General features: G+C 46.3%; 1 protein-coding gene and 1 long non-coding RNA gene across 2 annotated transcripts in view; one reads left to right on the plus strand and one right to left on the minus strand.

The window, feature by feature from the left end:
* LOC140460055 (uncharacterized) overlaps positions 1–12,557 on the minus strand; it is a 92,170-nt gene extending 79,613 nt beyond the window's left edge. Inside the window, exons 1-3 of the mRNA XM_072554462.1 lie at positions 12,221–12,557; positions 9,695–10,969; positions 9,146–9,611 (exon numbers count right to left, since the gene is read on the minus strand). Of these exons, the coding sequence (XP_072410563.1) occupies positions 9,146–9,611; positions 9,695–10,586 (1,358 nt within the window). The 5' untranslated portion in view covers positions 10,587–10,969; positions 12,221–12,557. The remainder of the gene's footprint in view (positions 1–9,145; positions 9,612–9,694; positions 10,970–12,220) is intronic.
* On the plus strand, positions 711–7,081 carry LOC140460963 (uncharacterized). Its single transcript, XR_011954425.1, has 2 exons — positions 711–774; positions 6,726–7,081. It is a non-coding gene; the product is annotated as an uncharacterized lncRNA (long non-coding RNA).
* Positions 12,558–16,287: the final 3,730 nt, after the last annotated feature.

Raw genomic sequence — 16,287 nt, forward strand, 5'->3', positions numbered from 1 at the left:
CTGTGAACAATCTATTTTGTTCAGGTCGTAAGAGGGGGCTTTTCTTGAGGCGAATTAACTTTCACACTTTTAAAAAAATTCTTGAGTTCCTTTTAAATTTTTCCCCTCTCACCCTAAACCTGTGTCCTCTCGTTTGGGATTCCCCCTCCCCTGCGGAAGAGACAGGCAAAAGGAATGAGATGTGCAGTCACAGGGGAAAAGAATTGTTGCTCCCGCCTTTTTTATCCCAAATTGGCAATTGGACACAAACTCTGTCAGTAACAACCAGCGCCGGTCGCCATTGGTCAGGTGGAGTAAGGTGTGTTCTGATTGGAGGGAGCGTGGATGACGCGCGTCACAGAAGGAGGAGACGGAAAGAAGAAGAAAAACAAAGATGGCGGCGCGAGGCTGCGGTTTTCTCATCGACTCAGCGGGCGGTTTCTGACGGAGGGAGGGGGGCAGACAGGCATCGTTTACCTCAGAAAATACCTTTAAAATACATTTCAAATTAAAGCCGGAACTTTTCAAACAAAAGTTGTGAAGAAAAGGAGACAGTCCCCGGTGGGGTTTATTGTTTATTTTTGTATAATTTCCGGGGCCCGGGAAGGGGGAGGTGACGGTTACCGGGTGAACGAGAAAACAAATTAAAAATGTCGGCGGTGGAGGAGAGAGAGCCGGCGCCCGCGGCTTCTTCGGCGGCGGCCAGAGCCCAGGAGCTCAACAACCCCCTGGAGCTGGAGGAAGGTCCGAGCTCCAAGAAGCGGGGGGTCCGGCTGGAGGCTGGATTTGCTCAAGGCTTGTATCTATTAACTTATTTAAATGGTACCTACTGTATGGGGCTATGGTTTACATTAAAACCGGAGGATCATGTCAGAGTGTTTGTTTATATTTAGCAGTTGTAGTTGGTAAAATACACTCCCTGGAGGAGCACCTTCTGTGATGCTGCATTTCTTGCATTCTGCCCTTCCCCCATTTGTTATCTCACATCTTGATTTTACATTCTTTTGGTCAAATATAATTTCATGTTAATGAGACTTGGTATTGACTGTGTTATTAATTTATTTGTTGGATTATTGTAAGAAAAAATTAATGGTGTCATGTTATTTCTGATGTCAGAGTTTGACATTGAATGTGCAGATGTGAATATCAGTAAGTTGTGAAAATAAATCAAGAACTTGCGGTTCTAACAAAGAAAAGCAGTTTGCTGATATTAATGGCATTGTTTCATTAAAGGATGATGACTTGAGTCTGACCAACTAACCGTTTCATGTAGTCACCCAATTTAATTAAAATTTTCTTTAACTTAATTGAAGAAAATAACTGGCAGGCTAAGATTTGTACAATTTGTTTATAAGATTTATTTATACGTCCATTGATCTCGATGTGGTCTCTGCCACATTGGGGAGACTGGACGCCAACTTGCAGAACATTTCAGGGAACAGCTCTGGGACGCCAAAACTAAACAACTCCACCGCCTTGTGGCTGAACGCTTTAACTCCACCTCCCAATCCGTCAAGGACATGCAAGTGCTCTGCTGCCTCCCCCTTCAAGCTCTAGCTACCTGACACTTGTAGGAAGAACACCTCGTCTTCTGCCTTGGGACCCACAAACTACATAGGATCAATGTAGATTTCACCAGTTTCCTTATTTCCCCTCCCCTTCACCCACACCACACACCTTGTCCCAGATCCAGAGTTGAAAAATGTGGTACTGGAATAATGCCTAGAGGCCATGCCTCTCGGAATTCCCTGGCTGTTCTCTGGCATGGCACTCATCCACAGATTCTATCAACAAACACATTGACCTGGACCCAATATACCGGCCACTGCAGTTGGAACTGACAAAGGGAAGCGGCAGAGACAAACCACTATAAATGCCGGAGGAAACATCACAGAAGCACTTCACAAGAGGCTCCCAAGCACTGAGGATATCACGTGGACAGGGGATGAAACATCTGCAACAAAAATTCCCAGCTCAGCAAACACAATCACAACGAGCACCAGAGCTACAAATCTTCTGAAACTTTGAATTGAGCATAGGAGTTGGGACGTCCTGTTGCAACTGTCACACATGCCACACAACACAAGGCGTGGTCCTTCTCTGACTTACCATCCCTTTGAATATCAGGGGGAAGACACTCCTTTAATTGTAATATTCTGGAAAGATGCCTTACTTCAGCAAAAATGTGCTGTGCTGTGCTCACAGATGCTTGGACAGAGAAAGGAAGTTGCAGTCTGGGGTGAAGCTCAATCTTCATTCAGAGAGAGAGAGGAGCAGCAGTAGCTTCAGAAGCTCATGGTCCAACTTGTGCATTCAGACAATTGTGGAGTGGGTGGGGGGGGGGCTCTTCTGGGCAAAATCTGGGAATGAAGCAATGTCTCCACCTTTCCATTCCTTATCCTGGGAGGGAGAGAGAAGGGGGGAAGCACTGTTCACTTGCAGCAACGGGAGGCAGAGATTATGAATCCAAGCAGGGAGCAGACTCTGCAAAAGTCAGTTTCAGTCGGCTTCTTCTGAAATATTGTGTGCAATTCTGGTCTCCCGCCTATAGGCAGGATGCTGTGAAACTTGAAAGGATTCAGAGAAGAGTCACAAGGCTGTTGCCAGGGTAGGAGGGTTTGAACTACAAGGAGAGGCTGAATAAGATGGGGCTGTTTTCCCTCGAGCATCGCAGGCTGAGTGTGTGTTTTTTAAAGAGGTTTATAAAAACGTGAGGAGTGTTGACGGGGTGAGTAGACAAGGTCTTTTCCCTGGGATAGGGGGAGTGCAGAACTAGAGGGCATAGGTTTAGGGCGAACGGGGAAAAATTTAAAAGGGACCTTGCAGTCAACCTTTTTTTGCAGAGGGTTGTGTGTGTATGGAATGAGCTGCCAGAGGAAGTGGTGGAGGCATCTGGATGGGTATATGAAAAGGAAGGGTTTAGAGGGATATGGACCAAGTGATGGCAAATGGAACTAGACTAATTTTGGATATCTGGTCAGCATGGACAAGTTAGATTGAAGGATCTGTTTCTGTGCTTTATGTCTCTGACTCTGTGACTGGTGAAAAGCGTTGGCATTCGTCGAAACATTTATGCAACAGAAAATTATAAGAGAGTAAAGATAAGCCTCACGTCGTTGATCCATGAATCCTGGTGTAGTATGGATGTATTTCCAGTAATAGAGTCAGTATAGCATGGAAGGAGTCCAAAAGACGGCTTCTTTTACAAAAAGTCACACTTAAAACTTAAATCTGAGTCTTCTGGAAATGTAAGACAACCGTGCGTTAATATAAGACAGATAAGTCTGGGGTATATGTTACATATTTGATGGAATGTTTATGGCTCTAAAAGCATGATGTGCAGTGTTTCTGGGCTCATAATATTGTACTGCAGAATATTGTATATCTTCAGTAAGAACGTCAATACCGCATGATAGATGTTCATTCAGCAACTTGAGTGAACTCTTCATGGAGTATGCAATCCACCACATTACCCTGCTGTATACATTTATATATAGATCAGCACAAAGATCTTGGGTATTAAGAGAGGAAAGAATGTTCCACAGAAACTGGAATTGTGTGTTCTGATTTTCTATTGTGGACTGACAGCGATGACCTTTGTAATATTCCTGTGGAAAGAGATTGCAAGAGAAGAATTTAGAGGCAGAAATCTCAGACCAAACAAGTCTGACAGTTGCTTGATTCACCAGGACTTGGATATTGATGGCCTTGTAAACAAAGGGGAGAAGGTCTGCCTGCTTTGTTAGGTTTTAAACGTCAGTGTGACTGGAAACTCAGAGTCTCACATACCCACACACCAGAGTCGTGACTGGAACATGCTTTACAGACTGAATGAGAGAGTCCTCCAATGATCAGAGGGTTCACCAGTAACACCACGCATATGCTGTAAGTGTGAGCGAGTTTCAACTGATTGTTGAACCTGGAGAAATATGAGGACACCTGCACCTTGGAGAAATCATGAAAATGCAGGGAGTGTAGGAACGGTTTCCCTTCCCCGCCTGCGCGATATTCATCAGCATTTGCACACCGGGCAGCGGCCATTCACCTGCATTCAGCACAGGAAAGGCTCCACTCAGTCGCATCACCTCTTGGTCCACACCGGGGAGAAACTGCTCATCTGCCCTGTATGCTGAAGCAGATGAAGGACATTTTTTTTATCCTGGATGGAGCATTCTGCAGGTATACCTGAAATAGATACATTTGTCTCTGTCCCATTGAGTCTCCAGCACAGGGCCAGGCCAAGCTGCTCAATTGGTCTCTGTGTTTATTCTCCACCGGAGCCTCCATCCACCCCTCTTCATTGCTTCCCCATCTCCCCTCCATCAGCATAAAGGTATCCCCCACTGTTCGAAAGTTCACTTTACACGACTTCACTTTTACAAAAGACCTACATTAATACCTGTTGTCACAAACCAAAAGAAATCTGAAGAGGATTGTCGCTTTTACAAAGAAAGGCATAATATAAATTAATTCATGGTAATTGCTTCTTCGCTTTAGGCCATTTCGGCTTATGAAAGGAACACTCTACTTTCAAATAGTGGGGGAAAGCTGTATCAATACAATACAACACAATCACAGGCCCTTCTTATTTAGTTTAGGCACCACCTCTAAGCATGTGCTAATTCTTAATCCTTACTTAGATCTGCTATTTATTGCCCATGTGTGGTTTCTGTTCCTCTGTTCACCTCCCGTTCATGCGTCTATCAAGATACATCTTAAACGTTGTTAAGGTGCCTGCTTCCACTACCTGCACTGGCAGTGCGTTCCAGAAACCCACCATCCCTCTGTGTAAATTCCCCACCCCCACGACTTCTACCCCAAACAGTCCCCCTCTCACCTTGAACCTCTTTTAGTTGACTTTTCCACTTTGGAGGGAAAAAAACACCTCTGACTATCACAGAATCCCTCCAGCGTGGAAACAGACCATTCAGCCCAACAAGTCAACACTGGCCCTCTAAAGATTAACACATGGTGCCCCGTTTTCTTACCCCCATTATCGACATTTACTCCTGACTAATGCACCGAACTTTCACATCCCTGAACATTGGGGCAATTTACACACAGACGATCCAACTTAACCTGCCTCTCCCTGGATGCTATGGGTAATTTAGCTTTGCTAATCCTAACCTATACAAGTTTGGATTGTAGGAGGAAGCCGGAGCACCCGGAGGAAGCCCACACAGACACGGGAGGTGGGGTGCAGGGACAATCTGCCAACTCCACACAGATAGTTGCCTGACACTAAAATCGAACGCAGGTGTGCAGAATAAACAGCTGTAATGTAACTCTTACACTGAAGGAAGCATGCTGTGTACTTTCTTGACCACCGTGCCTACCTGCATTACCACTTCCACGGATCTATATGCCCATTTCCCTCTGTATGCCAGTGCTCCTATGTGTTCTGCCATTTATCATACAATTCTTATATTTCCTTCGTCTCTATCGAGCTTCACCTTAACTGCCTTTCTCTCTTCATCCCTTTTATCCCCCCTCCTCACCCCTCCACACATCAGCGTATCATAAGACCATAGGAGCAGAAATTAGGCCATTCAGCCCATTGTGTCTGCTTCGCCATTCAATCACGGCTGATACGTTTCTTAACCCCATTCTCCTCGTAACCCTTGAACCCTTTGATACTCAAGAACCGATCTATCTCAGTTTTAAATATACTCAGTAACTCGGCCTCCGCAGCCTTCTGTGGCGGTGAATTCCATAGATTCACCACACTCTGGCTTAAGAAGTTTCTCTTGCCTCTGTTCTAAAGGGTCTTCCCTTGACGCGAAGGCTGAGCCCTCAGGTTCTAGTCTCTCCTCCGAATGGAAACATCTTCCCAACATCCACGCCATTCATTATTCTGTAGGTTTCCATTAGATCCCCTCTCATTCTTCTGAACTCCATGAAGTATAAACCTAGAGTCCTCTAATGTTCTTCATATGTTAAAGTCTTCATTCCTGGACCATTCTTGTGAACCACGTCTGAACATGTTCCAGGGCCAGTACATTCTTCCTGAGATATGGGGCCCAAATCTACATCCAGTACTCCAATTGTGGCCTGACCGGAGCCTCTCAGAGCCTCAGAAGTACATCCCTGCTTTTATATTCAAGTCTGATCAAAATATTTACCTTCCTAACCACTGACTCAACCTGCAAGTTTACCTTGAGAGAATCCTGGAGTAGAACTCCATAGTCTCTTTGCACATCAGATTTCTGAATTTTCTCCCCATAATCCTTCTGTTCCAGAGTAGCAGCAGAGATTTCCAGACACCTTGATTGTTTTCAGGGATACCAAGGATCTTGGGAATTGCCAGTATCTCAGGCGGAGGCAGATGGGAATGTGGTGTAGTCCTTTAAACTGCAGAACTTTCCAAATTCCCTGAGTCAGCAGGAACTCTTTCTGGACCAAGAAACAAAACGGCCACTGAGAAACTGCTACATCAGAAGACCTCAGAGGCAGAAATTAGGCCATTCAGCCCATTGAATGGTGGAGTAGACTCAATCATTCTAAAGTATCAAGGGTTACGGGGAGAATTGGGTTGAGAAACATATCAGCCATGATTGAATAGTGGAGCAGACTCAATGGGCTGAATGGCCTAATTTCTGCTAGTTAACCATCCCTGGGAAGAAGGACGCAAAACAACAAGTTGTTTCCTGGGACAGATGAGCTAAGTGTTTAATAAGCTCATGACAAAAGGACAATTACGTTTGTCTGTGGAAGGAAGGCTCTGATGTAAAGGGGTTTTTTTGCAGGAAAGGCTGTACCAAGCAAACCACTAAACCTCGAGGATAAGAAGGTAAGAGACAGACCGGACATCTCCAGAAGTGTGGGGAGGTGGTGTTAGAATCTAAAGAAGCATCACATCACAGATTTGAAAGCGAGGAATCTCCACCAGAATTCAACCTCAGAATGATGTGGCAGCAGTACTTGGAAGAAGAATGCTGCATTGAATCCCTGGACACTTCCAGAGACAGATACTTTTGGTGGAAACTCAGTTAAATTCTGCCATCAATTGGGTGATAGCCAAATTGTGAGGTTGAACTTGGTTACTTGAGGAGTTTTATTTTTGGTTGCTACATACAATAAAGTGTAAATCATTGTTTCAGCAGTTAATTGTGTGCAGTTTCTGAGTTAAGAGCCAAATTAAGGCAATTCACCCACAACCACAGAGAGAGGCTGGGATTCATGTTGACTCCATTGCATTCAGCAGGACATCACGTCAATACTCTTATAAAGCGAAGGCTGACAGCACCACCTTTCTCAAACAGAAACACCCAGAGGACTGTGTCACCTAATAATCTGTAAAATTAGCATTAAAAGTGGTGTAAACGTCTCTAGTGATAAGAATAAATCCCCAACACTTTACAATCAACAATCAGCTATTTATTTGTCCAACTCTCACGTTGAACAAAACTATTAACAAACTGGATACAGGCCAGGAGCAGATGGGTGGCACTAGTTTAGTTGGGGATCATGGACTGGTTGGTCTGAAGGGTCTGTTTCCAGGCTGCATGACTCCATAGCACGGAATGAATGGGGATCCATCCCAAAAATGATAAAGGTTTCAAGCACCACCTTAGGCAAATGTGTGGACTCCCTCCAGATAACTGAGGGCAGTGGGGTACTGTGAGGGTCAGTAGATCAGTCAGCCGGCCAGTTCTCTCCAGGAGACTTGTCTCTCAAGAAAGGAAGTGGTTTCCTGCCCCATCAGCCAGATTATCCAGTTTGGATTAGGTCCTATATTTCCAACAAAATAGGTCGACAGGGCAGTGTCTATAACAAATATGTTATTAAACTTGGAAGAGTGCTGAAGACATACACAAGGATGTTACCAGGATTCAAAGGTCTATGTAAAAGGGAGAGGTTGGACAAGCTAAGATATTTTTATTTAGAGCATTAGAGACTGAGAGAGGCCCTGAGAGAAGTGAAGAGATCGTGAGAGGATGAATGCACTCAGACTTTTACTCCAGGGTTGGGGAAGTGAGGGCTAGAGGGCATCAGTTTAAGGTTCGAGGAAAAAGAATAAAAGGGAATGTGAGGGGCAATGTTTCTTTTTACGCAGAGGGTGGTACACATATCGAATGAAATTCCAGCGGAAGTGGTTGAGGTGGGTCGATTAACAACATTTAAAAAGGCATTTGGACAAATACGTGGATAGGAAAGGTATGGAAGGAAATGGGCCAAGTGCAGGGAAATGGGCTTAGTGTTGATGGACAGTTTGTTCGGCGTGGACCATGTTGGGCCGAAGGGCCTGTCTCCTGCTGTGGGACTCTATGATTCGCATCTCTGTCGGTCCGACAGTTTTGAGTTTCCAAATGAACATCTCACTAAATCAGGCCGAATAAAATCCAATCTCATTCGTCAACTCTGATGCAGAGGTGCTGGTGTTGAATTGGGGAGGATAAGGTCAGAAGTCACACGGCGCCAGATGAAGTGATGAAGGAGCAGCACTCATGAAAGAGCAATGCTCCTAAAGCTTGTGATTTCAAATAAACTTGTTGCACTGTAACATGGTGTCATGTGACTTCTTCAACTCTGGGTTTGTCTCAAACTTGATGGGATACTTTGTCCAACTCGGCATATTTTATCAATATTGCTTGGAGGAATTTTTTTCAAAGAATAGATTCCCTACAGTATGGAAACAGGCCCTTTGGCCCAACAAGTCCACACTGGCCCTCCGCAGAGTAACCCAGCCAGACCCATTCCCTTATCCCTATTCCTCTACATTTACCCCTGTAATGCACCACACCTACACATCCCTGAACACTATGGGACAATTTAGATGGGCCAATCCATCCTAACCTGCACACCTTTAGACCATGGGAAGGAAACCAGAGCACTCAGAGGAAACCCATACAGACGTGCTGGGGCGGGGTGGGGGGGTGGGGGCATCGTGAAAGCTACACACAGACTGTCACCCCGAGTGTGGAATTGAACCCAGGTCAGCATCGTGAGGCAGTGGTACTAACCACGGAGTCACCATGCCACCCCTGAGCCATGTAGGTGGGCTTGTTGGGGGGGGGGGGGGGAAAGAGGGTGGTGCGAGTCCAGCACAAAACAAAAAAAAGTTCACTGCACCCACTGTCAGAATGGGCAGGAGCTTCAGCCTTGGGGGTGACCCACAGCAGTGTCACTGGTGGAATCGGATTGTTGGATGCACTGGTGCCCCTACTGGTGCCTCCGCAAGTTGCAGAACAATGTGAACCTCCGCCCGCAGTCGGGGCAGGCAAACGGCTTCTCCCCGGTGTGAACCCATTGGTGGGCCAGCAGGTTGGAGGAGCGGGTGAACCCCTTCCCACACTCGGGGCAGCTGAATAGCCTTTCCCTGGTGTGGACCTGCCGGTGGGACAACAGGTCAGAGGAATTGCTGAAGGCCTTACAACACTCAGAGCAGGCAAAAGGCCTCTCCCCCGTGTGGACCCGCTGGTGTCTCAGTAGGGTGGAGGTACTGCTGAAGACCTTCCCGCACTTGGGGCAGCTGAAGGGCCTCTCCCCCGTGTGGACCCGCTGATGGGCCAGCAGGTTGGAGGAATTGCTGAAGGCCTTCCCACACTCTGGGCAGCTGAAGGGCCTCTCCCCCGTGTGGACCCGCTGATGGGCCAGCAGGTGGGACGATTTCCTGAAGGCCTTCCCACACTCTGGGCAGCTGAAGGGCCTCTCCCCAGTGTGGATTCACCGGTGGGTCAGCAGGGAGGAGGAATAGCTGAAGGCCTTCCCGCACTCTGGCAGCTGAAGGGCCTCTCCCCTGTGTGGATTCGCCGGTGGGTCAGCAGGGAGGAGGAATAGCTGAAGGCCTTCCTGCACTCTGGGCAGCTGAAGGGCCTCTCCCCCGTGTGGACCCGCTGATGGGCCAGCAGGTGGGACGATTTCCTGAAGGCCTTCCCACACTCTGGGCAGCTGAAGGGCCTCTCCCCAGTGTGGATTCGCCGGTGGGTCAGCAGGGAGGAGGAATAGCTGAAGGCCTTCCTGCACTCTGAGCAGCTGAAGGGCCTCTCCCCCGTGTGGATCTGCTGATGGGCCAGCAAGTGGGATGATTTCCTGAAGGCCTTCCCACACTCTGGGCAGCTGAAGGGCCTCTCCCCCGTGTGGATTCGCCGGTGGGTCAGCAGGGAGGAGGAACAGCTGAAGGCCTTCCCGCACTCTGGGCAGCTGAAGGGCCTCTCCCCCGTGTGGACCCACTGATGGGCCAGCAGGATGGAGGAATTGCTGAAGGCCTTCCTCCACTCAGGGCAGCTGAAGGGCCTCTCCCCCGTGTGGACTCGCCAGTGCGTCAGCAGGTTGGAGGAGTCGCTGAAGGCTTTCCCGCACTCATGGCAACTGAAGAGCCTCTCCCCTGCGTGACATCGCTGGTGGGTCTGGAGGTTGTCCACCCAAGTGAACCCTTTCCCGCACACGGAGCAGTAAAACGTCCTCTCACCAGTGTGTATATGCTGGTGGGCTAGCAGGACACAGGAGCAAGTAAAGCCCTTTGCCCGCTCGGGGCAGGAGAACGGCCTTTTCCCAGTGTGATTGCATTGATGAGCCGCCAGGACAGATGGGACACAGAAGTCCTTCCCGCAGTCGCCACAATTCCATGGTTTCTCAACAGGTTGTGTTTCCTCGGGTTTCTCCATGGCCGAAGCTTCAGCTGCACACACACGTGTACAACCCCGCCATGAATTCTTCTTTCCAGGCAGTAGAGTTGTTTCAGGCTCCACACTCAGTGCACTGCAACAGTAGGGTCTTTCAACCAGTGCCCCCGTACACAAACAGGAACCAAAAAGAAAGCTTTGCTCCTTCTCACAGAATCATAGTTGAAAATTGTTGCGGTCCTGATGGACTGAGTAACTGTCAGACACTGACGTGAAAGTGAGGACTGGAGACGCTGGAGAGTCAGTCAAAAACTGCGTCGCTGGAAAAGCGCAGCACGGCAAGCAGCATCAGAGAAGCAGGAGAATCAACATTTTGGACATAAGCCCTTTATCTGTTGACTTTGAAACTTCTGTCTTTAGATAGTCTGTAAGAAAAGATTACAAAAGTCATCACTGCCAGTCCGGTTAAGAGTGAGATATCAAGGCATTGACACTGACACCAGAGAGAAACTGTACATATAGATGTGGCAAATGTTAGTGGCAAGCCAGAGTGATAGAGATATGTAGCACAGAAACAGACCCTTTAGTCTAATTCATCCGTGCCAACTAGATAACCTAACCTAATCTCGGCCGATTTGCCAGCATTTGGCCCACAGCGTCTAAACCCTTCCTAATCGTATACCCATTCAGATGCCTGTTAATGTCATAATTGTACCAGCACCCACCACTTCCTCTGACAGCTCTTTCCTTCAACACGCCACTTTCTGCATGAAAGACTTATCCCTTAGGTTCCTTTGTTAAGTTCTTTTGCTTGACCTTCTTACACTGCAATACGCCAACTTCTGTGAACAACCAAACTTTATTAAGTACAGTACAAGCTGTGGAGAAACTCTTAACACTCTTCGCAATGCTGGTACACAACAGTACCAAAAGAAAACAAATCCCTTAAACAAAGTAAAACTGAAACAGAGGCTTACAGTTGAAGTTAGAAGGGCGGAAGGAGACAATGTTAGCTGCCTTTCTCCACATAGACCACTGCTTAACTCACCCAAACGAGACTTCAGCTTTCAGGATTGACCACTCCCCTTTCATTGTACAGGTCACTGCGAAAACGTAAAAGCTTTGGCCTCAAGTCTCATCTGTTCACATATAACCAAAAATGCCTCCCAATGCCGTTTTTCATCTCTGTACTAAACCAGTCGCTTCAGAGCCCGGGTCTTTTTACCACCCCCCTGAAAAAAAACTTAGGACACAGCATCCTTGAGAAGGACCAGCTTTTAGAAAAAAGGACCAGCTTTGTGACAGGGGGATATAGGCCAAACACTGGCAGGTGGGATTAGATTAATTTGAGAACATAGCATGGAGTAGTTGGACTGAAGGGACTGTTTCTGTGCTGTTTGACTCAGTAACTGTTCTGCAATGGTCTGAAAACCATTTTCTTGCCTTCCCCCATAAACATCCAATTCTTTGTTGTTCCAAAATCAGATGAACTCAGCCTTGAATATATTCAATGATCCCATAACTGCAGGAAGACATCCCCACTTCTGGACTCAATTCCTCTTGCTTATATAACACCTGCTTTGCTCATTGCTTGCTGCACCTGTGACAACTGGCATTGACTGGTATGGAAGGACGCTGAGGCCCCTTTATACACATTCCTGATGAAGGGCTCGTACCTGTAACGCGGACTCTCCGGCTCCTCGGATGCTGCCTCATCTGCTGTGCTTTTCGAGCACCACACTTTTTGACTTTGATCTCCAACATTTGCAGTCCTCACTTTCTCCACATCCTAATATATCACCATTTAAACAATGCATCTCCTTTCTGCTGCTTACCCCCCAACAGGGAATGCTATCACTTCACATCGTGGTACTGCATTTTCCATGAGTTTGCCAACTGAGACACAGACTTGGCCCAACTTTTCCAGAATCTGTCCCCTCCATAAATTGAGATTGTGAGAGAGACAGAGACAATAGAGACGTCTCTGATTACACGCTCCTTCCGGTCCTCCAGGGCTTCCTATTGGTCCAACAAAAGGAGATCACGCGCAGTTTTCGCCGACAACCAGAAGCACGCACAGGTTTTGCTGACACCGGCGAACATGCGCAGTGTGTGTTGTCACCGAGGAGCATGCGCAGGACGCTCTGTGAAGTTGCTGGTGTTACTGACAGGTTTTGTGCCCAAATGACAATCGGAGACAAGAAAGGCTGGAGCGACATTTTATATTTATCCTGCGACTCGACATTTTATTCCTTTTGCATTTTATTTGACTACTCATCTTTTCCTCAGGATAGGGGACTCCCAAACTGGAGGGCATAGGTTGAAGGTGAGAGGGGAAAGATTTAAAAGGGACCTAAGGAGTAGAAAAAAAGTGTGAAAGTTAATTCCCCTCAAGATGTGCCCTCTCCAAACCTGCACATCTTTGGATTGTGGGAAGAAACCGGAGCACCCAAAGGAATCCCACACAGAGAAGGTGCAAACTCCACTCAGACAGTTACCAGAGACTGAGATCAAACCCGGGTCCCTAGCGCTATAAGGCAGCAGTACCAGCCACTGAGCCTGTTCAGAAAAAGCAGCAATTGATTCATATTAGGGTGAGAGGGAAAAGGATTAAAAGGGACCTAAAAGGCAACTATTTCACGCAGCGGGTGGTACGTGGATTGAATGAGCTCCCAGAGGAAGTGGTGGAGGCTGGTACAATTCCAATATTCAAAAGGCATCTGGATTATTATATGAACAGGAAGGTTTGGAGGGATATGGGCCAAGAGCTGGCAAACAGGCCTAGATTAATTTAGGATGTCCAATTGGCACGGAACAAACAGTTTCTTTCCATGCTCCACTACTCTATTTCTACATAGTCAGAACTGTTATGACACGGACTGCACCCCCCAGTAATTCAAACCCAAAAAAGATGTACCCCATGTGGTAATGTGAAAATTCAAGAGGTAAGGAACTGTTTCGAAAAGTCACTATTTAAAGTTTTATTTAATGATCTAGGACACTAACTTGCAAGTGTTTAAATCTGCTGGGATTTTTCGTACCGCCAAATCTATTCAAATCTGTCTAAACCAGTTCAAATCTCAGACGAAAGCCCCCAAATTTTAAAACTCTGGGTGCAATCTCCCCCACCTAATTTAAACCAGCAACATTGAGAAGGTTTAATCCATGCAGTAATCTGGAAAATTCAAGAACCAAGAAACTATTCCCAAAGGTCACTATTTAAAGTAAAAATTAACAACTTTATTTAGTAAAGTCTAACGGAGAATAATTAATTAACAACTATTTACAACTCCTTTCTATCTTCTACCTTCCCCTGTATGATACCAGTCCAATAAAAACCCCTGATTAAGATTTACCGAAAGATTCAAACTTCAAAACCAGCCAGCCGTTCAATCTTCTCTTTGTATCTTCCTCTGTAGATTTGCTCTCCAGGTCAGTGTCGATGTTTTTTCTCTGTGCAGAGTCCTTCTCTGGACAGGTACCTCTCAGAGTTCTCACTAGCAGCCTAAATTTGTGGGTCTTTTGGGAAGTTCTCCTGTAACTGTTCAACTTTTTTTTTGATTTTGTACTCCAAAGCATCAAATCATTTCATTGGTGTTAATATTAGATTAGACTAAATACCCTATAGTGCGGAACCAGGCCCTTCGGCCCAACCAGTCCACACCAACCCTCCGAAGAGTAACCCACCCAGACCCATTTCCCTCTGACGAATGCACCTAACACTACGGGCAATATAGCATAGCCAATTCACCTGACCTGCAAATCTTTGGACTGTGGGAGGAAACTGGAGCACCAAGAGGAAACCCAAGCAGACACAGGGAGAATGTGCAAACTCCACACAGACAGTCACCCAAGACTGGAATCGACCATGGTGGTGTGAGGCAGCAGTGCTAACCAATATTCGCAAAATACTAAATTCAAACTTGATTGGAATTCAGTATTTTGGGGCAAGATTTAAATCAATTGGCCAAAATTGAGTATATTTTTGTCTCCAGGCAACCCAGCTACTGAGCTGTTTGACCAAATGTTAAATTGTTACATTGTTCAGAACATTTGGTGCTATGTCAGGTGGTTCTGCTTACTTTTCAACTCTCTTGAAGGTAGAATACACCTCTACACCTTCGAACAGAACCAATTTTTCAAGACTAGGAATCAGCCATTCACCCCTAACAGGCAAAAGTGAGTACTGCAGATGCTGAAGATTAGAGTCAAGACTGTGGTGCTAGAAAATCACAACAGGTCAGGCAACATCCAAGGAGCAGGAAAATTGACATTTCGGGAAAATTGACATTTCGGGCAAAAGCCTCATTCACCCTGAACAGCCTGTCCTCAACTGCACATAGTTCAAAGCAAGTTTGAGAAAGATGGCTGCAGCTTTGTCTTAATATAAAATTGAACATGCGTTCAAACTTTAATGCTGTTTCTGAATATATTATTTTAGCTATACTCAATTTGAAAGATCAGCCATTTCTCGTGCACCCCTATCTCCCAGGCAGTGTCATCACCAACCATTCTCTCTCTCTCTCTTCTGAGATGAGCTTGACACAGCGATCAAAGAGAGCTCGAGGCATGAGAAAGTTTAGTGGGATGGACAGAGTGCACATGGGGAAGATGTTCCTATTGGTCGGAGAGTCTAGGACCTGAGGGCACAGCATCAGAGTAAACGAAATATCTTTTCGAACAAAGATAAGGTGAAACATTTTCAGCCGGTGAGTGGTGAATATGTGGAATTCATTGCTACAGAAGGCTGTGGAGGCCAGGTCACTGAGTAGATTTAAGATGGAGATAAATAGGTTCTTGAGTATCAAGGGGATCGAGGGTTACAGGGAGAAAGTGGGAGAATGGGATTGAGAAACTTATCAGCCAGAACTTAATGGTGGAGCAGGCCTGATGGGCTGAGAGGCCTAATTTCTGCTCCTGTGTTTTATGGTCCCTTGCTGTCCTGGACTAGGAGTGTGCAAATTGGGAGCAGGAATAGGCCATTTCGCCTGTCAAGCTTGCACCAGCATTGAACAGATCATAGGTTGATATGAGTATACCGATGTAACAGGTAAAAACAAGGACTGCAGATGCTGGAATCAGAGTTTAGATTAGAGTGGTGCTGGAAAAGCACAGCAGGTCAGGGTGGATGGAGATACAGTTAGAACATTTAAAAGACATTTGGATTAGTATATGAATGATGAAGTTTAATTTAAATAAGTGTGAAGTGCTGGATTTTGGAAAAGCAAATCAAAGCAGGACGTATACACTTTATGGTAAGGTCCTGGGGAGTGTTGCTGAACAAAGAGACCTTGGAGTGCAGGTTCATCGTTCCTTGAAGGTAGAGTCCTAGGTAGATAGGATAGTGAAGGCACCATTTGGTATGCTTTTCTTTATCGGTTGCAGCACTGAGGAAAGGAGTTGGGAGGTAGGTGATGTTGCAGCTTTACAGGACATTGGTGAGGCCACATTTGGAATATTACATGCAACTCTGGTCTCCTGCGCATCAGAAGGACGGTGTGAAACTTGAAAGGGTTCAGAAAAGATTTACCAGCATGTTGCCAGTTTTGAAAAATATTAGCTCTCGGGAGAGGCTGAATAGGATGGGGCTGTTTTCCCTGGAGCATCAGAGGCTGAGGGATGACCTTAGAGGTTTATAAAATCATGAGAGGCATGGACAGGGTAAATAGACAAAGTCTTCTCCCTGGGGTGGGGAGTGCAGAACTAAAGGTTTTGGGCAATTGGGGAAAAACATAAAAGAGCT

The sequence above is a fragment of the Chiloscyllium punctatum genome, chromosome 36 (assembly GCF_047496795.1).
Source record: "Chiloscyllium punctatum isolate Juve2018m chromosome 36, sChiPun1.3, whole genome shotgun sequence".
NCBI classification, from domain to species: domain Eukaryota; kingdom Metazoa; phylum Chordata; class Chondrichthyes; order Orectolobiformes; family Hemiscylliidae; genus Chiloscyllium; species Chiloscyllium punctatum.